General features: G+C 44.3%; 1 protein-coding gene across 1 annotated transcript; it reads left to right on the top strand.

The window, feature by feature from the left end:
* Positions 1-3,051: 3,051 nt before the first annotated feature.
* Positions 3,052-19,746, top strand: LOC136448524 (neuropeptide FF receptor 2-like). The gene is made up of 5 exons (XM_066448111.1): positions 3,052-3,203; positions 3,466-3,782; positions 17,499-17,598; positions 17,865-17,970; positions 18,441-19,746. Exons 2-5 carry the CDS (start codon positions 3,470-3,472, stop codon positions 19,101-19,103), a joined length of 1,182 nt encoding a protein of 393 aa, XP_066304208.1. The 5' UTR covers positions 3,052-3,203; positions 3,466-3,469; the 3' UTR covers positions 19,104-19,746.
* Positions 19,747-20,409: the final 663 nt, after the last annotated feature.

The raw sequence follows: 20,409 nt of genomic DNA, 5'->3' as shown, positions 1-20,409 counted from the left end.
CTCGATTCTTTCGTCTGTATGTGTGCAGTTATCGTGTAACGTCTGCAATTACCGAGGTTAGCACATTGTTCGTGTGACCATGTGATACATTTCAATCAATGACACACTATCTGTGATTCTGATGTACGAAGATGTACTTCTTTAACACGTAAACGATATCAAAACACAAACAAGTAACGGAATTGAAATATGCAGTGCATTCTTTTCTCTTACAGTACCATACAAGTATAATGTAACGTTACGCCTACCCTAACCCATACGAACTAGCGCTGGGTTGGATAGTTCAGTAACGTTATATATAGAACGTGGTTGGAAATAGATTTATTCCACTTATTTATCTATTTTGTTTTCACATTGCCGCGTATTGATTTAAGTATGGACATGTGAAGCATCAACATATTCATATGTTCTTATTTGGTATGGTCATACTTTAGAAAGTATGACCATACCAAATAAGGACATATGAATATGTGCTATTAGATTATTGTTTATAAACAAGAATAAACAATAAACAAATGTGCTGAGCCAGCAATATCCCCTTTTCACTTTAGTAAAACCGTCGTGAAGAAATGGTGTAACGTTTGGAATTTCTGATCTGTCGTTTCGTTCACTTTGTCAAGTCGTGTGCCGTAACAGTAGGATGTTTGGCCCAGAACCCAGTGGTTCCGGGTTCGAATCCCCCGACGCCACCGATGTTGTGCCGTTGTGAAAGGCACTTAACACGACTTTCCTCACTCCATCCAGGTGAAAAAATGGGTTATTGTTCTCTGTACGTGGCACTGTTAAAATTAGTTATGAAAAACTTGAGTGCCACGTCGTCCTTGTCGGTCTAAAAGTGAAGTAAAAAAAAGAGACATGAACTTTCATCCCAACAATTGAAAAGAACCTTACACATTCCACGTAGCACGGGACAGTTTGCACATGCCATTTACGCAAAGCCTTGAAGGTCGTCCAACTAATATGCGGAAAATTGGAATTTCATTCCGTTCCTGCGAGCTAGCAGCAAGCAGGAGACTGTTAATGGAGTTACTGAGCTAAATCATGGCCTGATCTGGCTTGTTGCGTGGTACGGGACGAGATATATATATATAGGTACTGGAATATCTCATTAGAAGGTAGATTTCTGTAACCTATCGTCTCTTTCGGTTAGACAATTCCCTGTAAGATGCAATCTCGCGTCGCCACACATATGACGGTATGTTATATGACGGCGTGACATCCTTTCCCTGTTCCTGGCTGGTGCCATTAACCACCATTACCCCTTTTTCTCAAACTAGAAGCTACCTTGTGATGACCTCCCTTTATAGCCCAGGAGGAGAAACCTGGAAAAAATGGTCTCGTAGCGCACCCTTTATATATTCAGTCCAGTATCATAGAATGATAGCTTGATATCTCTTGATCATTTTTTAGGTATGCTGTTCTATGGTACCGGTGGTACATCATGGTTCTAGTTGTTGACGCAGGTCACTGATTTTCCAAAGTGAACATGTTCGTATCATCTGGTCTATTCGGCGATACACAAAAATGTCACAAAGGCACGAGGCTTGTCAACGTCTGCTTCGTCATGCCCTACTCAACTCAGACAGGGCATAAAATCACCCAGTATGAGTAATTTCTATTCCGATATGTACAGACATATGGGTAATTTCTATTCCGATATGTACAAACCTCTGACCAAAATCACCGTGCCAAAATAGACCTTATCAACACAGCTGCCTTCGTTGAATGTACAAGACGGTAGTACATTTTTAGTCTCACCTTTAACACATTCTTATGGTAAAGGAAACAGTAACTTTGGAGCGTCTATGTAGCATATTAGGTGTACAGTGGACTAAATTTAAGACTTGTATCAATCGCCACCTTAGTGTCCCTCGCCAGCGCCCTACTATATAGATACGGGTCAGCTGCTAAGCTAAGGCATGCTAAGCCAAGCATAGAAAAAAAAATGCTCAGTAAGTACTTTTACTAGCGAGGTTTCCCTCTCTCTGTCTACTTCCCCTCTTTTCTTTCCCTGTCTTCTTATTTCTGGGGTCTCTCCCTTCTAACGATGTATTGCATCAGCATCACCAGACTATGAATTACATGAGGACACTTAATCAGTAACTTTTCCTGATCCGATATATACTTAGAACCATATCGCATGTCATTCAATCGGATGTTTACATTGTCTGAGCGAAATGCGTGTCTGACATATTTATAACCGCATGTTATATATATTTCGGTCACGTTTGAACGACTTTCGGCGCCAGGATATTATTTCCATTGTTTCGCTCCGTCTCGGCCATAAGAAGGTTTTCAAAGTTGTTTGGCGCATGTTTATGTCGATTTGCACCATATGGCGCCCATTCACAGCCGACAGTTTGAACTTTAAATGCACCACTTCAGCGGTTGGTTTCCTTTGCAAAACAAACTGTTCCCATATGCTGCGACACCCATATCTGTTACACGGCAATTTTGGATCCGCAAGCTTAATCCCTTTTGGTCCCTGCGTGACGATTCGTGAAAGGCAAATTTGTATTCATAACAGTACTCCGTATTTGTGTTCTTCAATGCAGAGCACCAGCCATTATCTACAGATGTTTCTAGTTATACTGGCACCCAGACAAACATTCGGAAAGTAGGGGAAACGTCTTTGACTCAGGGCGTCAAGGAGAGTACCGTCAATATTCTAACATTTATTTGGGGTGTGACCTGAAAGATAGTTGCTGTGTGGATTGGTGGAGGAGGTGAAAGTGCTCCAAAATGATACCGAAAAATGAAATCATGTGCAAAAGTAAGTAGACAGAGAATCAGTGAGAATGAACAATATCATCAATAGAAGAAAAAACGACCAGCACGATCCTTCCTTGGCCTTCCATGTACCCCACCCACTAGCCACTGTAGCTTGCTTTCGCGTACAGCCACAAATTAACACGTCATTGTCCCGCGCACCAATGACAGCTCTAGTATTCAAGGCAACTCTCCTGATTGGTCGGCGTGTCTTTTATGGTCAGCTATAATCAACAGGCTGCGGTTGTCCCTGGTTGGGTAAGACCGCCCTCTTTTATATAAGAATATCTTACGGGTTATTTCTTGTAATCGGGCACGCTGGATGCGCGTGGACTGTTGGACATTCTAGCATTTGCAACGGAGAGCCCACATGCAACAAGTTCCCTACAAGACCCGCTGGAGCCGCAATCAGAGATTCGTGACATTCGTCTGAGGTAAGAATCGACCATTCCCTACGAGCGTCACGCTTTGACGCTGTCCGAAGTGTGGATTTGATGAGACTAGGCGTTGCTGATAGTTGGAAGTTTATTGATTCGGTAATTTTGCTCCTATAATTGAATGGCAATGATTGACGATAGGAGAAAACGTTAGGCCGGTGATTTCGAAAATTCTATGCGGATGATAGCTTCAATCAAAAATGAATATTTGTCTGGAGAAAGCCGTAACCTAACGCCGAACTGACTTCTTTTTGGGCAGGTGGATGTCAGAAGTGGAGATGGACGAAGCGCAGAATTCAAGCAACGGTTCCGACTTCATAGACGGCGCGTGGAACGCTACCGACGAGCGCCTGCCGCCGCTGAAGCACGACCTGGGCGTCACGGTGGTCATCGTGCTGGGGTATGTGCTCGTCTTCGTCATGTGCGTGACAGGAAACGTGCTGGTGTGCGCCATCATCGCCAAGAACCGCAACCTGCACACCGTCACCAACTTCTTCATCTTCAACTTGGCCTTGGCAGATCTGCTGGTGGCTCTTATCTGTATGCCTGTGACGCTGGTCTACACAATCATCTACAGTAAGCTTGTTCTGAAATATCGTTTCCCTCGTACATAATTGTTCATGATCAGTAGCGTGTGATATGGATGCTTTTAACCCAAGAACTGTCTGTGCTTGGAGGGATTTTATGGTTAAATCCAATCTAGAAGGTTGCATTTGTCACGCCTGACCCCCACAACCCGAGGAAATTCCTTGCCGTATATTTAGCAGCGATGGGTTGCCTCTAAACGTTATCTGCCAGCGCTCTACGCACTACCAGCGACACACCCCAGTACACACATTTTAGCGGGGAAGCAAAAGCGCCCAAAGGCCATGGTTGTAAGTCTCGACCCTTGACAAAACGCTCTTAACATCCGTTGCAACACACGATTGCTGTGTGCAAATTTGCCTCAGCATTCTGGAAACATCCATAGACTTTTAGACTGCGAAAGGTCTGCATTCAAAATCTTTTTTTCTTGTGACTCAGAAAGACAAAGAATGCTAGTATCGTCATCTCTGGTCCTTAGTAATACTACTTCCTTTTATTTCTTTTTTCTCGAGACACTTTGTGAAATGCATGCAGGTGAAAAGACTTAACGTCTATTACAGTAACATGGGGTGTCCTGCCTGGGACGCCACCATTGGTCTTCCAGGAGCTTCTATAGCCTCTCTGGGCATTTCTAGCTGTTAGAAACTCGTCTATGTGGCTTCAAGTAGTCAATGCAATACCTCAATTGAGTTTTCCCCCATACGTAATGTATATTGACCAATAATGGAAAAGCTCTTTAACAACGCCGCTATGATGCGTTCCGTTGATTCTTTAATGGGCTCAATAAGGCAACTGAGTGTCCTTAAATACAGCATGTACTCCGCTTTGTGTCATCTAAATTGGTCTGCAGCAGAGTTTTTCTGCCCCACGGGAAAGACTCGGCGCTGAGTAATGAAGTCTTTGACTAACACACACACGCATAACGGAAATTGTATGCAGTCAAGCATTCGCTGCCCCCGGTACGGTCGCCGCTATATCTGCGTATCGATTCACACCGAACTGTACGTCAAGACTTTTATTAAAAAAAACATCATCCCTATCTATGTAGCGAACGTAATGTTAGGCGAACCTGAACACATAACAGAAGGTTTATTGATTGGATTTCCAGGCGTAATGAATGTTTTGATGGCTCATTGTATGCAAACCAGCATTCTTCATCCCCTCGGTCGCCACCTATATTGGCGTCTATGTATCGACTGTTTCCGGACAGGTCACTCATAATGGCGATCTATTCTGCACATCATTGCTGCTATCTCCGGGGACAAACGAGCGAGTAAATCACATTTAATTGCCAAAAACCCAAATTAACGAAGAAGTTGATATTGCGGTCGATACAGATTTTACGGCCTTTCGTGGTGCTGTATTGTACCGGTGTTAATTATTTTCTCTCACCGGTCTTGATTCAGATCGCACACGCTCATAAAGTTAACGATGGATTTCTATCGGCGCTCCTCCATTTAGGCCTTACCGTAACTCATACTATCAATTCAGCCTGCGCCATGTATGTTGTAGATTTAGTCCCTACAAATGTATTTCTCAATACATGGTAGAATAGGAAATGAGTGCCATTATTTTGCGGCTGTCTATTACTGAACTTGGCAATTCTATGTATTCTAGATAGTTCAATGAAGTGTCCACCTTTTTGAGGTGACCAAGCGAACGAAATCCTCTTTTGGATGAATTTATCCTGTTAACAGGATTAGTGTAAATAGCGAAACTAAGATTCAAATCACCCGTGCTTCGTCATCTCAAGCCAGCCTCGGCCAGGGACAGTGGGATTTTGCAGGCTCTACTGACCGTTATATTTTGCTCAGATCGGAAGAATGCAGATATGTATTCCCTTAATTTTGACTCACGTCTTCTAAAAGAGTATTAAAATATGCAGCGATTTGTTTCCAGCGTTCTTGTTCAAATTTCCTTCCGCCCCCCCCCCCAAAAAAACGGAAATCTATCAAAGGTTGGACATCGGCGGATGCTCACGTCTGTAGCTTTTCCATTTCTCATATGTATGCAAGAACTAAACATGCACCAATGACCTACCCGACAAATCAAGCAGAGTGTCACAATGACCATTTTCACAAGGGAAGGCGGTCTTTTTCAGGCGAGCTGGTGATCAGCCTGTGAAGCTTTTATACTTTTACCGGAGGGCAACTGTGTAGCTCGGATAGAACACAAATGGGTGATGTGTGCCGTCTGCAGGTATAATGTGGTCCAAGAAATAAAAAAAAATGACAGTTCAATAATTTGCATTACTTTCCAATCTCACCGCTGTACATTACCTTGAACATAGAAGATTGACCTTTGAAGTAAGAAACAAAAAGAGACGTTGAGACAGAATGTGGTATTCTACACTTCCTGCCGTAATTCATTGGGATGACGAATTTTGCCCGACGGCTGAGAAAAACAGTCGACAGCCCGAAAACTGATATGGAAACCATCAAATCCAATCAAAGGTATTTCTGAAGAGCTTTGAAATTGGAATCTATCCTACTAAACGAACTTTTGAACATCAAACACTCTTATTTACCGCTAATAAAATTCAGCACACCCGAAGGCGACTAATAAATCAATCATTAGTAATAATTGGTTTTTCGCCCAGGGCGAGGGAATCCGTGAGAGGTTTTGACACGAGGTCAGTCCGATTATTGACCAAGTACCCGAGCATGCTAGACATTCTACTTCGGGTGAAAATTAGGCTGAATTCGATTATAACTCACCTACGGCAGTATCCAACGTTACAAGTAGGATATATCCTCGTTCGTTCAGACCCTTGTAGTACTTTGTGGCATATAAAGCAGCAAGCGTATTCAGTATTTTTGCAGGGAGGGGCTGCTAGCCCTTCCACTTAAACGTGCTCGAAGCACCTCCTCGAAAGCGGGACCCCCATTTTACGTCACTTTCGAAAGAAGGGTGTAGCCCCAACCGAAACGTTCTGATCGAGGATTGAACCAGGGTCTCCAAGTTACCAACTGATTGGAACCAGGAGCTGAGATACAGGGGCATGCCTTTTTAGATCCACAATTACTCACATCTAGAATGTACGTGGGCCACCTCGCCCCGAGTTGACCATCTGGAACGTTCAAGTAAAGGGGGAAAAAAGAATTGCTCCATCCCAGTCACATGTTCTGCTCACTAGGACTCGTGCCTGCAGAAGCAGGTACCATCAATCAAAATAAAAGTTCCCATTCCGCAAACTACGCTTTTAAAGAGATCTGCAAGCATTGCTCTTAACATTTTTTTAAATGTTATTGTTATTAACATGCCCCCGGGAATACGGAAAAAACTAGATTACTTTATGATATTTTTTCACCCAGACTTTATTGCTTCAACACATTTAGCGCACGAAACAGCTGGTGCGTCAACAGAAGAAAAACACACGGGTTGCCTTTAATCTCCTAATGTTTGCGTTATTATGGCGATGTATCAATTACACTGCACGTCCTCATCATGTCAGTAAATGATGTCTTTACAAGTTCGTCAGCCAGCCGTAAAGGTCACTGCTAGCTCATGTTCCACCGAGCTGTTGCTTTCCCAGACAAAAGTCGTACATCATTCTTGGATTTGGTAATTTCCGCCCGTCCAAATACTGAAAGACGATAGGGGACGAACAGGTCAACCTGGACATTGATCGGTACCATACCCCTGACTAAGCCGATAAGATGCGCGTGGGTTTCATGTCAAATAATCCCGGCCATTCGTTATTCTACTGCCTACAGAGAGACAGTTACGATCCCTCTGTACATGTAGCCATGGGTCGCAAAACGTGAATTTCTTTGATCTTTATGATCTAGGATAAAAGTTTGCCTCATGAAACTCCTCTCATCTTGAAAGGGTATGGAAATTGATAAAATGTACAGTCTTATACGGAACGAAGCGCAGCGCGATAGATGAGAGGAAGGGGAGATAATGATGGATGGAGGTGTAGGTAAAGTTATTACTTCTTTGATTTTGATTATGTGACCTCAACTCAACACAAACCTGGCATTCACCGCCATGTGCCTTTCAGTTCTTGTGATTCTGTTGAAAATGGCCTGAATAAGAACAACTGAACACGTACAGCCACGCAACCTACTTGGGAATTGAGCATAAGCTGCATCAGATAACCAATAGGTGTTGGATGATGTTTTTGAAAGTTGAGGTGCTGGAGGTAAGGAGGTTCATGCAGGCACCACGTTCGGTGGCTTCCAGCGTCCTTTCCGAAGAACTACAACTCCTGCCATTGGTGAACGCGTCGTCGGACGGTGTGATTCAGAACCAGCACGCTTTGAAGTTCAATACCAGATCATCTATACTCAGGTAGATTACAGCGTAGAATGTCTCCCACCCATTAAGAAGGTGGGAACTGTCTTAGCATTACCGCTTGCAAGAACACAGCATCTTCACCCACGAGTCGTAACATCAAGTATCTGTGCCTGTGTCTGCTGATACCTCAATACTGCATTGTTGGGATCACATCCGGTATTCGGCGTAGATTAGAAACGGATCATTCAACACCGCATCTGTAATCCATCATGAGTGAAAAAAGCACAGACCCCGCAGCCTCTAAAAGCAGTTCTGACCAGGCAGCTAGAGAGTGCACATCTACTCCTCATTATTCACTCATCCTTACAGTATAATGTTCTACATCTATTGTCAGTAAAGACAGCCGATTGTATGCGGACAGTATACTATCTATTACCAACGACTTCAGTGATGGTCAGCCCATGAAGCTCCGCTAGTATTTGACACGCGACATTGCCTCTTTTAAAGATATCATCTTTAAAAAAAAACACGTTGCTCAGCAAGATGCGTTGGCACATTGGTGAGCAGGTTTTCTTCCTGTTTTTATAGCAGTATATATTTCTGTAGTATGTGGGGCCCTAGGCATTTAGCGTGACCGAGACACCTCCTCGAACACGGGACCCCCCGGCTATTTATACCCCCATTCCACTTGGACGGCGCTCTCACCGCGCTCTCACGGCGACCTCATTTTGGCCAGATCGCCGACAGCGCGGCGAGAGCGCCATTGAGAGCGCCGACAGCGCGGCGAGAGCGTCGTGAGAGCGCCGACAGCGCGGCGAGAGCGCCATGCGCGCTGTCACCTCGGCGATGGTTTTGGACATGCTCAAAACCTTCGCCGTGAGAGCGCCGAGGATGGCGATCAAAAACAAGCGCCGAGAGAGCGCCGAGAGAGCGCGGAGCGAGCGCGGTGAGCGCCGTGAGAGCGCCGTGAGAGCGCGGTTAGCGCCGTGAGAGCACCCAAGGTGGGATCAAAGGGCCGCAGCGAGCGCTCAAGGATCGCAGCCAGCGCTCTATGAGGATTGAATGGTCTTAACTGTAGTTCAAACAAATTTAATTCTTGAAGTGGTGTATCTTGAATTTCTGGGAATTTTGTGGTCAAATCATAGTTTTGCTCGTGGGTTATACAAATTGACGAATAACTACAAGTACTTGCTTCCATTAAAATTAGATTCCCTCCAAGTTTTATTGTCAGTGATTCAAAATGTGTTTCAAAATTCTGTGATTTACGTTTTTTATTATGACGGAGAATGATAAAATATATTTATTGCAAACAGTTTACATGACAGACAACACAGAAAAAACAAGTTTAACATACATATATTACTTAAGACACACACTGAGCGACCGTGCAACGACTAAAATTGAATCTGTTTTCCCCTTGATTTTATCATTCAAATATGATGCAAGAGGTAAAGGTATGACTGAGAAGACAACAAAGCACACAAAACGTAACAAAAATTCGTTCTTTATCTCTGGAATTCGTTGAGTGATCTGTGAAATCTTTAAAAAGTTGCTGACATTTGACATTTTGGTCGCGCTGAGAGCGCGCAAGGGTCGCCGTAGAGATTCCACTTGAGCACGTTTTCCAGGAGTTCGGCGCTCTCACGGCGCTCTGGACCATTTTAGGTCGCCGTGAGAGCGCGGTGAGAGCGCCGTCCAAGTGGAATGGGGGTCTTAGGAGCTCAACTGTGAAGCTGCTACCAGTTGAGCTACAGTGACACACCTACTTGATCTGTTGCTTTTAGAATGACACATCAACCATCGCAGTACATGTACATTCCTCACAAGCAGTCGGGAGTGAGATCCTCTCTTGGGATGCAGGCACTCTTATGTGTTCCTGCACGCTTTGGGTTAGCCTGGAATCCATCCTATTTAGCTTCCGGCCGCTACCCAAGCTCCGCTGCCTGGCCAGGCAGCGGAGCTTGGGTAGCGGCCGGAAGCTAAATAGGATGGATTCCAGGCTACTTTGGGTCTGACAAGATATGCCTTACATGTATACAAGGAAAAAGTCTAATCAACACACCCTGGAGCATCGCTTAAGCGGATATTGCGATTTCTAGAAAACTAGCATTTCTCTGCTGTTGCTTTTGCAGAGATGCAGAAAGTGCTGTGTAGTCCCCAATGGCCGAGGACAGTATTTAGATACAATCAGAGAAGGTCCTGCCTGACGTTGTTACATGCTGTTTGCTCTGGAAAATAAGCCTATATGTGTCAAGCAATAGTAATGATATTCCACGAAAACGAATCTTATACTGGCTAAGGCAAGCGTAATACAAGTTGCCGCTTGGTTCATTGGTCTATATTACAAATATTCATTACATAAAAGATTACTCCTGCATGTTATACCATTTATTGCTTCGACGGGCTGTCTCCAAAGATAACGGGATTAACTTAACATTCAATGGCCTCTGATATCTTCATTACAAGTTGATAATTACGGTGTTGTTGATATGGAGGCTTTGCCATAGAGCTGTCAATCACCTTCATGTTTTGTCAGCAGTTTTCTTACAAAGCCACGAGAGAAAGTAATTACCCAGACTGTTGGGAAATATGAACAAAGATAATGACCAAAATAGGAGGATCAGTGCGTACCGCTCGCGGCTTACCACAGAGAGCTGTTGATGATTAGCTTTTGAGAAGATCAATCAAGTAGGATTTAGATGGATTAACGAGGGATTTACTGACGTTTGATATGCCAAGTTGTACATCAAGTATTATTCTTATGCTCGTGGATTAAGAGCTCATTGAAAACGATCCTTAAAAATGATATAACACGTTGCCTTAGGCATTAATTAGCAATAATAGGTGGCAAGGTATTCTTGTGTTCATGGTTGTTGACCTCGAATCTAAAGGTTATGGTTCGAATCTCTGGCAGGCCTCAATGTTGTGCCCTTTGGAAAGACACTTTACGTCTATTTTTTCGCCCAACTTCGCGAAAATGAGTACCTAGCAAGGGTCGACCTGTCAGATGAGATGTAAGCTGGAGGTCCCGTGTTTGAGGAGAGCCACATCTAGAGCACGCTGAAGAACCCACCACACCAGTCCGGTCTCACGCAGCTTTTCCTTACTAAAAAAACTTGTGTGTTACACATGTCACACGCAAGGCTCTGCGGGCGAATACAACAAGCATATTTGAATACGCGTTTATTAGGACAAGATCAGAGACAAGAGACTCAAAATAGAGAGAAGGAAAAACAGGGAAAGAAATACAGCAGAATGTAATGGAAAGGGGACAATAAATAGCGTAACGTCATCCTGGTTTACATTCTTTTGCTATAATTTTGAAAAGCTCGAACATCCATTAGGGACTGCAAGGCGACCATCACAAGGATTTCAGACTCTTACTGCTCTCAAGGGATATCAGCTAATGGCGGACATTTTGGGTGGTAAAACGCATCGATAGACAGTTAGTCTAGCTGTGAATAATCCCTCGGGATGAATGTCGACTATGGTGACTGAGATTTCTCCTACTCTACAACTCGTTTCTTATATGCGCCAATGTCATCTTTTTCGTAGTCTTAAGGCAATGTAGATTACAAAAATATACATCATTCATACTTACATTTGAACAAATAGCCAGGAGCATCCATGCTGTTTCTTTCGTGGACACTTGCCACATTTTCACTCACTCACTCACTCACTCACTCACTCACTCACTCACTCACTCACTCACTCACTCACTCACTCACTCACTCACTCATTCACTCACTCATTCACTCACTCACTCACTCACTCACTCGCTCACTCACTCACTCATTCCGTCGAGGTCCCTTAACTTTGCGTCTCCAACTCTTGATGTCCTCCGTTTCAGATAGCAACATGGCTTTTTCTGTCTAGCCTCCATAGCAGGCTTTGAACCGGCTTTTTGGGGGATAAATAATACACTTTTTGCAGCCAGCCCGTAACTATCAGCCACCCCGTAACTATCAGCCACCCCGTAACTATCAGCCACCCTGTAACCATCTCACCGGTAAGATGGTTACGGGCTGGCTGCAAAAAGTGTATTATTTAGCCCCCCAAAAAGCCGGTTCAAAGCCTGCTATGGAGGCTATTTTCTGTCCAGGTTTTTATAATCTCTAGGTTTTCCTTAACATTCCACAGGTCCCTTTCTCTGATTCTACTTGTCAAGTTATCAGAATTCAGGTCATGCTTTTTTCAGAGATCTTCACTGACGTCTCATGACGTTACATCAGGAAGATTCGACAGTTCTTGGGAAGTTAATCCTGGCTAAATCTTCCGAGCACGACCTTGCCTTAGGACTAAGCTTCTACAAAAATCAATTGACACCTTATCTAGACTTAAGGCTGTCAACGTACAAAGCACCTAGCTAGCGTGGTATCCAACCCTAGCTAGCCCCCGAGTCTCCTCTCCGCAAATAGCATGAAGAGAGGAGAGGAGACTGCGGATAGGAGACTCGGGAGCTATGATACGCGTAGGTTTGGATACCAGCTACAGGTAAGCCGAGTCATTTAGGGACAGTCGTGTGGATTCTAGACTAGTTCTCCTTTTACTCTAATCGAACCATGAATCATTTCACACCCGACACATATACGGACTCCTTCAGTCAATATTAATCGTGGTCAAACTCGAATCCACATCAACGCTACAGCTTTGGTTGTGGCTAAACAGTCATATATGAGAATGACATTCTCTGTCACAGAGGACACATCTGTAAGCTGACTCAGGTCTGTTGCAGGATTTTTTTCTCCGGATCCGCTTTTCCCCCGCCCTGCGCATCAGTGGCTGGCTGATTTTAGCTGCCTGGAGAGTGCGAGTCGCAACTGGATCGATTCCTGGCAAGGTCCTCCCAGTGCTCTGTGTCAAAATCAAGAGCCTACATCTACATCTACATAGTTGTTGCCCCCAAATAACCCCTTCAGGGGCATAGTAGGGGGGGAGTTGAGGTCCCGGGCTAAGGCGGGCAGGCCTCCAGCCTGGCACGGAACGACTCAACGGTGGGAGCCGTCGCAACCGTGCCAGGCAGGGTGTTCCACTGAGGGATGGTACGGGGAAAGAAATAGTGTTTATATGTGTCGGTTCTAGCGTGGATGGTGTGAAACTTGAGGTCGTGGCTCCCCCGGGTGCGCCCCTGGGCTGGTTTCAACAAACTGTAAGTGTCTATATTAATGTGGATATTAACAAGTTTGTAGAAGAAGGTGAGGCGGGCGTTCCTCCTCCTTTCAGAGAGAAGGGGCCACTGCAGGTCGTTGAGTCTTAAGTCCCTCTTGCAGACGTCTTTGAACCGCAGCCGTGACCGTCTAGTGTTTTCCCTGACACCAGTTCTCACCTGATAAACAGATATGTACTTAAGGCGGGAAAATGCAAGCTTGAGTTATGCACTGATTCTTTTGAGCCATCACATATCAGAGCGCACTGTCTTTTCGAAAAGTTTTGAGGGTTCTGTATTTTCCTTTTTAGACTGGATTAATCTGTCATCCCTTAACACCGGCTTTCCTTTTTGTTTCAAGGAACAAAGGCTAAAGGTTCCAACCATTCATTTGGAAGAGGATTTTAACTTCATCAAGCAAGCTCTGATAATCGATCACAAGCCACAATGCACGCCAAATACCCCCACATTTCTTGTTAGTTATTCAACTCTTTGTATGGTTCGTGACGCACGGTCAGTGAAATTATGTTTTTTCATTACTTTGAGACGAGAATTAGATGATTAGGTGTACGCAATTGCGTGGGCGTTGATAGAGTGGCCATAAAGCAAATTGGAAAATGATACCTGAAAATATTTCGATTAGACACGAGAAGTAAAACAGACCATTTCATTGTGTAATGTCACGCCATTTTGTATTCTACAACAGTCGGAATCTGGGCGCGTGGAAGAGAGGATCAGCATGCGAATTATGGTGTTGATGAATGTTATGCTTATTTTTCGCCAACCTTTTACTCGTTGGCTTTCAATTGTTGGCAAAAAAAAGCCTAATAATTACAGAGAGCAAAATAGAATTCAGCGGCTAGATTGTAGGGAATGATAGTGCAGTGTACCTTTTCCCATGCGTCCGTCTGGAAAGTTGATGCATGTACGCTCTAAGATTTCCAAAGTTGAGTTCGGCTCAAACTGGTATATAGCGGCTTTACGACATGGCAGTTATCGGAATCCAAGTTCAGAACACATCACTTACTTTGGTGGTGAAAGATCCCGGTTGGCTCCAAAAGGCTGCTGACCTCAGCCGTAAAGTACGCAAAGACTGTGTGCAATTTTGTCCCGGTCCAAAATAATTACATGTATCTTTTCAGATTCGGCAGTTCAGCTTAATTGTTAGTCATAATGAAAGCCAGGCTAATGCAAAAGGGGGGCGGTGGATGTATACCGCCGGCGCTTTTCTCTCCCAGAGGCATGATATGAAGCTCTCCAGACATCCCCTTCATTGTTTGAGAGCTAAAAGAAGAGACGAAAGGCCCATTAAATTGAAATTCTTTCGAGCTCCTGTCGCTGGGAGATGAAGGAAATCAACTGATTGCAGTATGAAGGCTGGAGTGTTTGATCCTTGGAGAAAGCCTGTCTTGGGTTAATCATACATCTTACTCATCAAAAATGGCAATGCGCTTCCTGTCCGCTATCTATAACGGTCAGACCGGCATTCCTGCAAGCAGAAGTTGTCTGTCCATAATCCAATCTCAGCGCTATGACGTGGGAAGAATACAGTGATTTCCAAACATCAATGTCCGTCAGACTGCTCTTCTTTGACTTTGAAATGACGCAGGAACACTCAAACTGTGCCAATCAGTCCTATACACACAGCGTGTGACTGTATACGTTTTCTCATCTAACCTAAGATAGAAATTACATGCTCTGTGTACAATGGAGGGGATGGACGGTACTAAGAGGTAAAAATCATTGTTTCACAGTTTAAACTTTGAAGGACAGCAGGGATGACATGCTGAATCAAACGTCATCTGAAAAAACAAACTTTCACTTGGATCAGTTGAAGCTTACAACTTAAAAGCCTTCAGTGTACCTCCCCCTCTGTCTCTTGCTCCACAACTAGAAGTAAACGCAGGTCTATTCTGTATGTAACGTTAGCGGGACTCTCACATCCGTGAGCCGCCAAAGCACGTTGGTGCTATGGGCGTCGAGGGGAGGGAGCAATAATGCCCGCTTAAAATTGTTTCCAAGAGTTAGTGGCCTCCAGAGGTTAACTTTAATTCTACTAGAATTGCTCAGAGTGAAGTAAGTTCCTTCAATTAGGAACCGATACCGCCCACTTGGAAGCAAAGAGAGTACACCTTCGCCCACTTGGACAGAGTCAATAAAATGTTCACATGACTGGAGATCTGGTAAAGAAACATACGGTGAGTTATGGCTTAAAATCACACAGATTGAGGGCATGCGACTGTGATGTTTGAAATTCATTTCATGTGTAGTTGGAAAATGCCGGCTGCAACAACAGACCTGTAGTCGGCATGAAAATCCATGTCGTATTTCTAATGCGATGACCCTTGGTAAGTTACCACAAAAAATAACATACATCGGTTTTCGATTTCCAGCAAGTAATTGCTGCCTTCGAAGCATTTATTCATGCTGAAGCCAATTTCTTGGCTGAATCTCCCTTCATCTCGCCTAGTTGGCCTTACCTCACGCAGTGTTTCCTGGAGTGAAAATAAGAGAGCACGGCTACGGAGGTGTTCCTGTAGAATCCTGTAGCGATTAACTCTTACTCAGATCGCCCGTCTACTTCCCATATCTCCACACTGAATGCCTCCCAGGAGATAAACGTCTTTACATTTTTGTTTGAAAACGACGGAAAGTACACCTCAAGGGCAACACAAGAAAAAAATTGAGCTGCCCTGAGATATCTTCTTGTGGAAGGAATCTTGTCTCTTGAAAAGGAACTGTCATTATTTTTTATCCGTATATACACACCTTGGTCTTTGGTGTGCAGTAAACAATGTTATGTAATCAACGTATGTGTACATGTACATGCATGTTTGTGTGCGGCCGAGCAAGCGTGTGTGTGTGTGTGTGTGTGTGTGTGTGTGTGTGTGTGTGTGTGTGTGTGTGTGTGTGTGTGTGTGTGTGTGTGTGTGTGTGTTTGCGTACGTGTGTGTATTTGTACTTACTTTACACACACGCACTTCACATACTTTACATACATCTGAACATAGCAAAAATATAATTCTTCTAAACTGTCGGAAAGGGCAGCGTGGACCTCACGCACTGTAAAAACGTAATGGACGCTTCGATTGCAGTTGTAAAGCAACGCGCACCTAGTGGTAGATAAACTGCAATGAGATACATCTGGAGTCAGCCCGGCAAGAAATTGGTAGGAAGGTAGGAATATTGCGACCAACATTTTTTTTGCAAAGGTTTGGAGACTCTGTTTTGCCTATCCAGGATTTATCTGGTAAAGAGGAAAGGAAACATCATAAGATTGACCGTTACTTGTGCAGAGGGGTAAGCCAACTGAAACAGGTGGTGTAACTATGGGTACAAACTGAGAAGAGCATCTATAGGCAAGCTGTCAGCAGCTCTATAGAAGTGGAGCACGATGACTAGTTCCGATCTGATGTCAATCTTTTCAGCCCATTTACGTCTCGAAGAAGTGATGTTTTGCAATTTGACGAAATATAATCTCTTCCCTCCCCTCAATCCTCGTTCAATTTCACGGCTGTTCAGAGTCTGATGAGTTTTGGAAACTTTTGCTATGTCTGGCGCAGAAGCAAGACTGATAACTAAGATTCACACAGCCTCCCACAACCATGTTAAGTCGGCGAGAACAGAATAGACACTAAACAAGTAGTTAATAGCTAAATCGAATTTGAAAAGCAATTCTTTCTTCATTTCCTTTGCCTCATGTGAACGTCAATAACAATTGAAAAACAGCATCATGGGTTGCATACCTATTCACTCAACTACATTCTTAGACTTATCAAAATGGTGGTATTCCTAGTGTGTAGCCGTAGGGTGAAGTCGCAGCGTGTAGCTGTAACGTGAAGTCACATCGTGTAGCCGTGTGTAGCGGCAGAGTGTTGCCGTAGCGTGTAGCCGTAGCGTAGAGCCACAGCGTATAGCCGTGTGTAGCCGAAGCGTGTAGCCGTAGCGTGTAGCCGTAGCGTAGAGCCGTAGCGTGGAGCCGTAGTGTGGAGCCGTAGCGTGGAGCCGTAGCGTGGAGCCGTAGCGTGGAGCCGTAGCGTGGAGCCGTAGCATGGAGCTAGTGTGGAGCCGTAGCGTGGAGCCGTAGGGTGGAGCCGTAGCGTGGAGCCGTAGGGTGGAGCCGTAGCGTGGAGCCGTAGCATGGAGCCGTAGCATGGAGCTAGCGTGGAGCCGTGGTCGGTAGCCGTGGCCGGCAGTCGTATCGTGTAGCCGTGCGTAGCCGTAGCGTGTCAACATCTATAAGACTCAATTTCTAATGTTCCTACTCCATGTAAATATACACATTAATAAATAGCGCACTTTCCTTCTGCTTGCCACAGATTGGCCATTCGGTGACGTCATCTGTAAACTGTCCATCTTCATACAGGGGGTCTCTGTGGGGGCCTCAGTCTTCACCCTTGTTGCTGTGGCAACGGACAGGTGAGCTTAAGCAAGAAAACGTCGTCTGCCATGACATTGTGCATTATTCTAACCTTGTGAATGCAATCCATTGTTACAAGCCTATCATTCTGCTGTAGAAAGGCATCGTGACTGCCATGGTAAGTGATTTGTCTAAGATGTCAGTTGGTGTGCTCTACTTATATAAAGCAAGCTCAAAACTGAAAACTATAGCTATCTAGAATCACGTGGAATCAAGCCATATTTCTTGAATTGATGAATGGTTTTCCTCCCAATCCACGTTTCAGATACTTTGCGGTTGTCCGTGTGCCGAAGGGAAAGATCAACGGAAAACAGGCCACGATTATCATCTCAGTCATCTGGATCCTGTCTGTGAGTGTCTCCGTGCCACAGGTACGTTTCCCCAAATGTTATACATCCTCCTTGGCTTTCCTGAAAGCAGATATAAAGCTTAATACACCCCACTAATATTCACAGAGCAAGGCTTTCATGCTTAGATGACTTTCTTGTTCCAATGTGAAATGTTTACATAACCGAATATTTACCCAAACGATGATAATCACACTGATGTTCCAATCACCATCATGATCATCATCATTATCATTATGATAATCATCTCCAAAGAGCAACAAGACATAACGTTATAAAGAAATCATTTGAGAGTATCGTCAACAGATTATCCTACCAAAAACTACACTAGTACTTTTGAATGTTTGGCCACCTGAATTCTTGACGGGGTCGTCTTAGTTTCTACTGTGTTTTACTCTATATGGACCGTACTACCTATCATCATTCAAGTTCCATCGTAGGCCTAAGTGAATGCATCACTTAAGAATTTTGTATTGCCATGTATCATTCTTCAGGCTGTGGTCCTCCACACGGAGTACAATCCCGAACTTGACATCGTCTCCTGCACCGAAAGATGGTCGGAGCCCACCGACCGCGCCCACTACACCCTGGCCCTGTTCATCCTGATGTTCGTGCTGCCGCTCCTCACCATCGGCTACATGTACATCCGCATCGCCACCAACATCTGGTACCGCCCCGCCACCATCGCTGTCAGCAGCCGCTCCAACACCGAACAGGCGGACGCCAAGAAGATCTGGGTCATCAAGATGCTGGTGGTGGTGGTCATCCTGTTCGTCGTCTGCTGGCTGCCCCTCCAGATCATCGCTCTGGTCACCGACTTCGGCCAGCTCCAGGAGGACACGCTGATCGTCATCTACATGAAAGTGTACCCCGCCTGCCACTGGCTCTTCTACTTCAACAGCGCCATGAATCCGGTCGTCTACGGCTACTACAACAAGAACCTCCGCCGCATCTGCAACGAGAAGCTGCGCAAGCACAAGGCCAAACAGACACGGAAGACGGGCCAGGGCGTGGCCTACAACCTCCGTGACATCTCACAAGCCTCACATCTTCTAAAAAAAGACACATCTGTCAACACTGTTCAAACCATGGTCAACAGCACACCAGACGCATCTGTCAATACTGCTCAAACCATGGTCAACAGTACACAAGACTAGTGGGACTGGTAAAGACAGGAAATATGATAAAAACCTTACCGAGTGTTGAAGAATGGATTAACCATCAGTACACAGACCAAAAACAATCAATTTGCGATGTGCTGCCAAAGATTGAAGTCTTTTCATAAGACTACTGTATTCACCAAACAACATTGCCAGAGTCCGCCAATCAATGCCGTTGATTCACACGGTTACTGAAGGCAGAAAAAGGTAATTTGTCTGAAGACAATATATCCCTGGAACAAACACTAGCAACGAAAGCAACATGATAATTCAATCTCCATGATATTTCATAGACTTCATAATCATTGAATTACAAGAATGATAATTTTTTTCTGTACTAGCAGAAAATATATCACAGCTTGTTTACAATTGGTTTATAGAAAATCACTAGCACTCACAATACGAATTTTCTAACTACCCTTCGGTATTAGCCGGGTATGCTGTCCCACTCACCCTTGTGTGTGATTTTCCGGAAACGGGACACTACGTTTACAATAGGTATTGCAAAGAAACTTATTCCACGAATCCAGACTCTTAGCAGTCATACTGAATGACATGATTCATTTTCTTTTATGGTGTCACACAAGAAATCAGTACACGTCGTAGGCTCAGATATTGAATACATGTTGAACCACTTAGACCCCCATTCCACTATAACGGCGCTCTCATCGCGCTCTCACAGCGACCTAAAATTGGCCAGATCGCCGTGAGCGCCGAACTCCTGAAAAAATTGAGGTCGCCGTGAGAGCGCGGCGAGAGCGCCGTCCAAGTGGAATGGGGGTCTTAGAAAAAATGATGCTTGATAGGGCAATGTGGAGTGAAATATGTACTTCCTGTTTGGTCCCGGCTGATACAGGCCGATAGATAATGAACCATGTTTTAGGCTGGTTCATAGTTCGTGTTCATTTTGAACTTTAGGAGTTTTTGTTGTTGTTGTTGATATATAGGTCAGTTGTGTTCCTTTGGGACACTGTCAGTGATATAGGTACCAGTCAGTCGAACCGATAGATATGGAAACATACGGCATAGACAAACACAAGATGGTCTGTCCAACTTAACATTTACACACATAACTGAATTAAGACACATTGCACGTCATACTAGTTTTACATCTATCCCAAAACGTGACTTAAAGATATGACAGCGCGTATGGTCTATGACTCTGTAAACAATAGTCGTTTGATACTTAGTAATTGTTTTGCGTCAGTAAGATGTTGTACATAGATTAACTTGTTATTATAGAAAGATATCGTTGCATTTGTCAAGTGTTTGTTTTGTATTGGAAGGTTCCAGGAATACTATG

The sequence above is a fragment of the Branchiostoma lanceolatum genome, chromosome 14, assembly GCF_035083965.1.
Source record: "Branchiostoma lanceolatum isolate klBraLanc5 chromosome 14, klBraLanc5.hap2, whole genome shotgun sequence".
NCBI lineage: Eukaryota > Metazoa > Chordata > Leptocardii > Amphioxiformes > Branchiostomatidae > Branchiostoma > Branchiostoma lanceolatum.
This window is presented reverse-complemented; position numbering and strand designations above follow the sequence as displayed.

What these genes read in the sequence shown, in the direction of transcription:
- LOC136448524 (XM_066448111.1), top strand. Translation starts at nt 3,470, where the DNA reads ATGTCAGAAGTGGAGATGGACGAAGCGCAGAATTCAAGCAACGGTTCC. An exon ending in GTTGCTGTGGCAACGGACAG is followed by an intron (nt 17,599 to 17,864) that starts GTGAGCTTAAGC and finishes TCCACGTTTCAG; the next exon opens with ATACTTTGCGGTTGTCCGTG. An exon ending in TGAGTGTCTCCGTGCCACAG is followed by an intron (nt 17,971 to 18,440) that starts GTACGTTTCCCC and finishes ATCATTCTTCAG; the next exon opens with GCTGTGGTCCTCCACACGGA.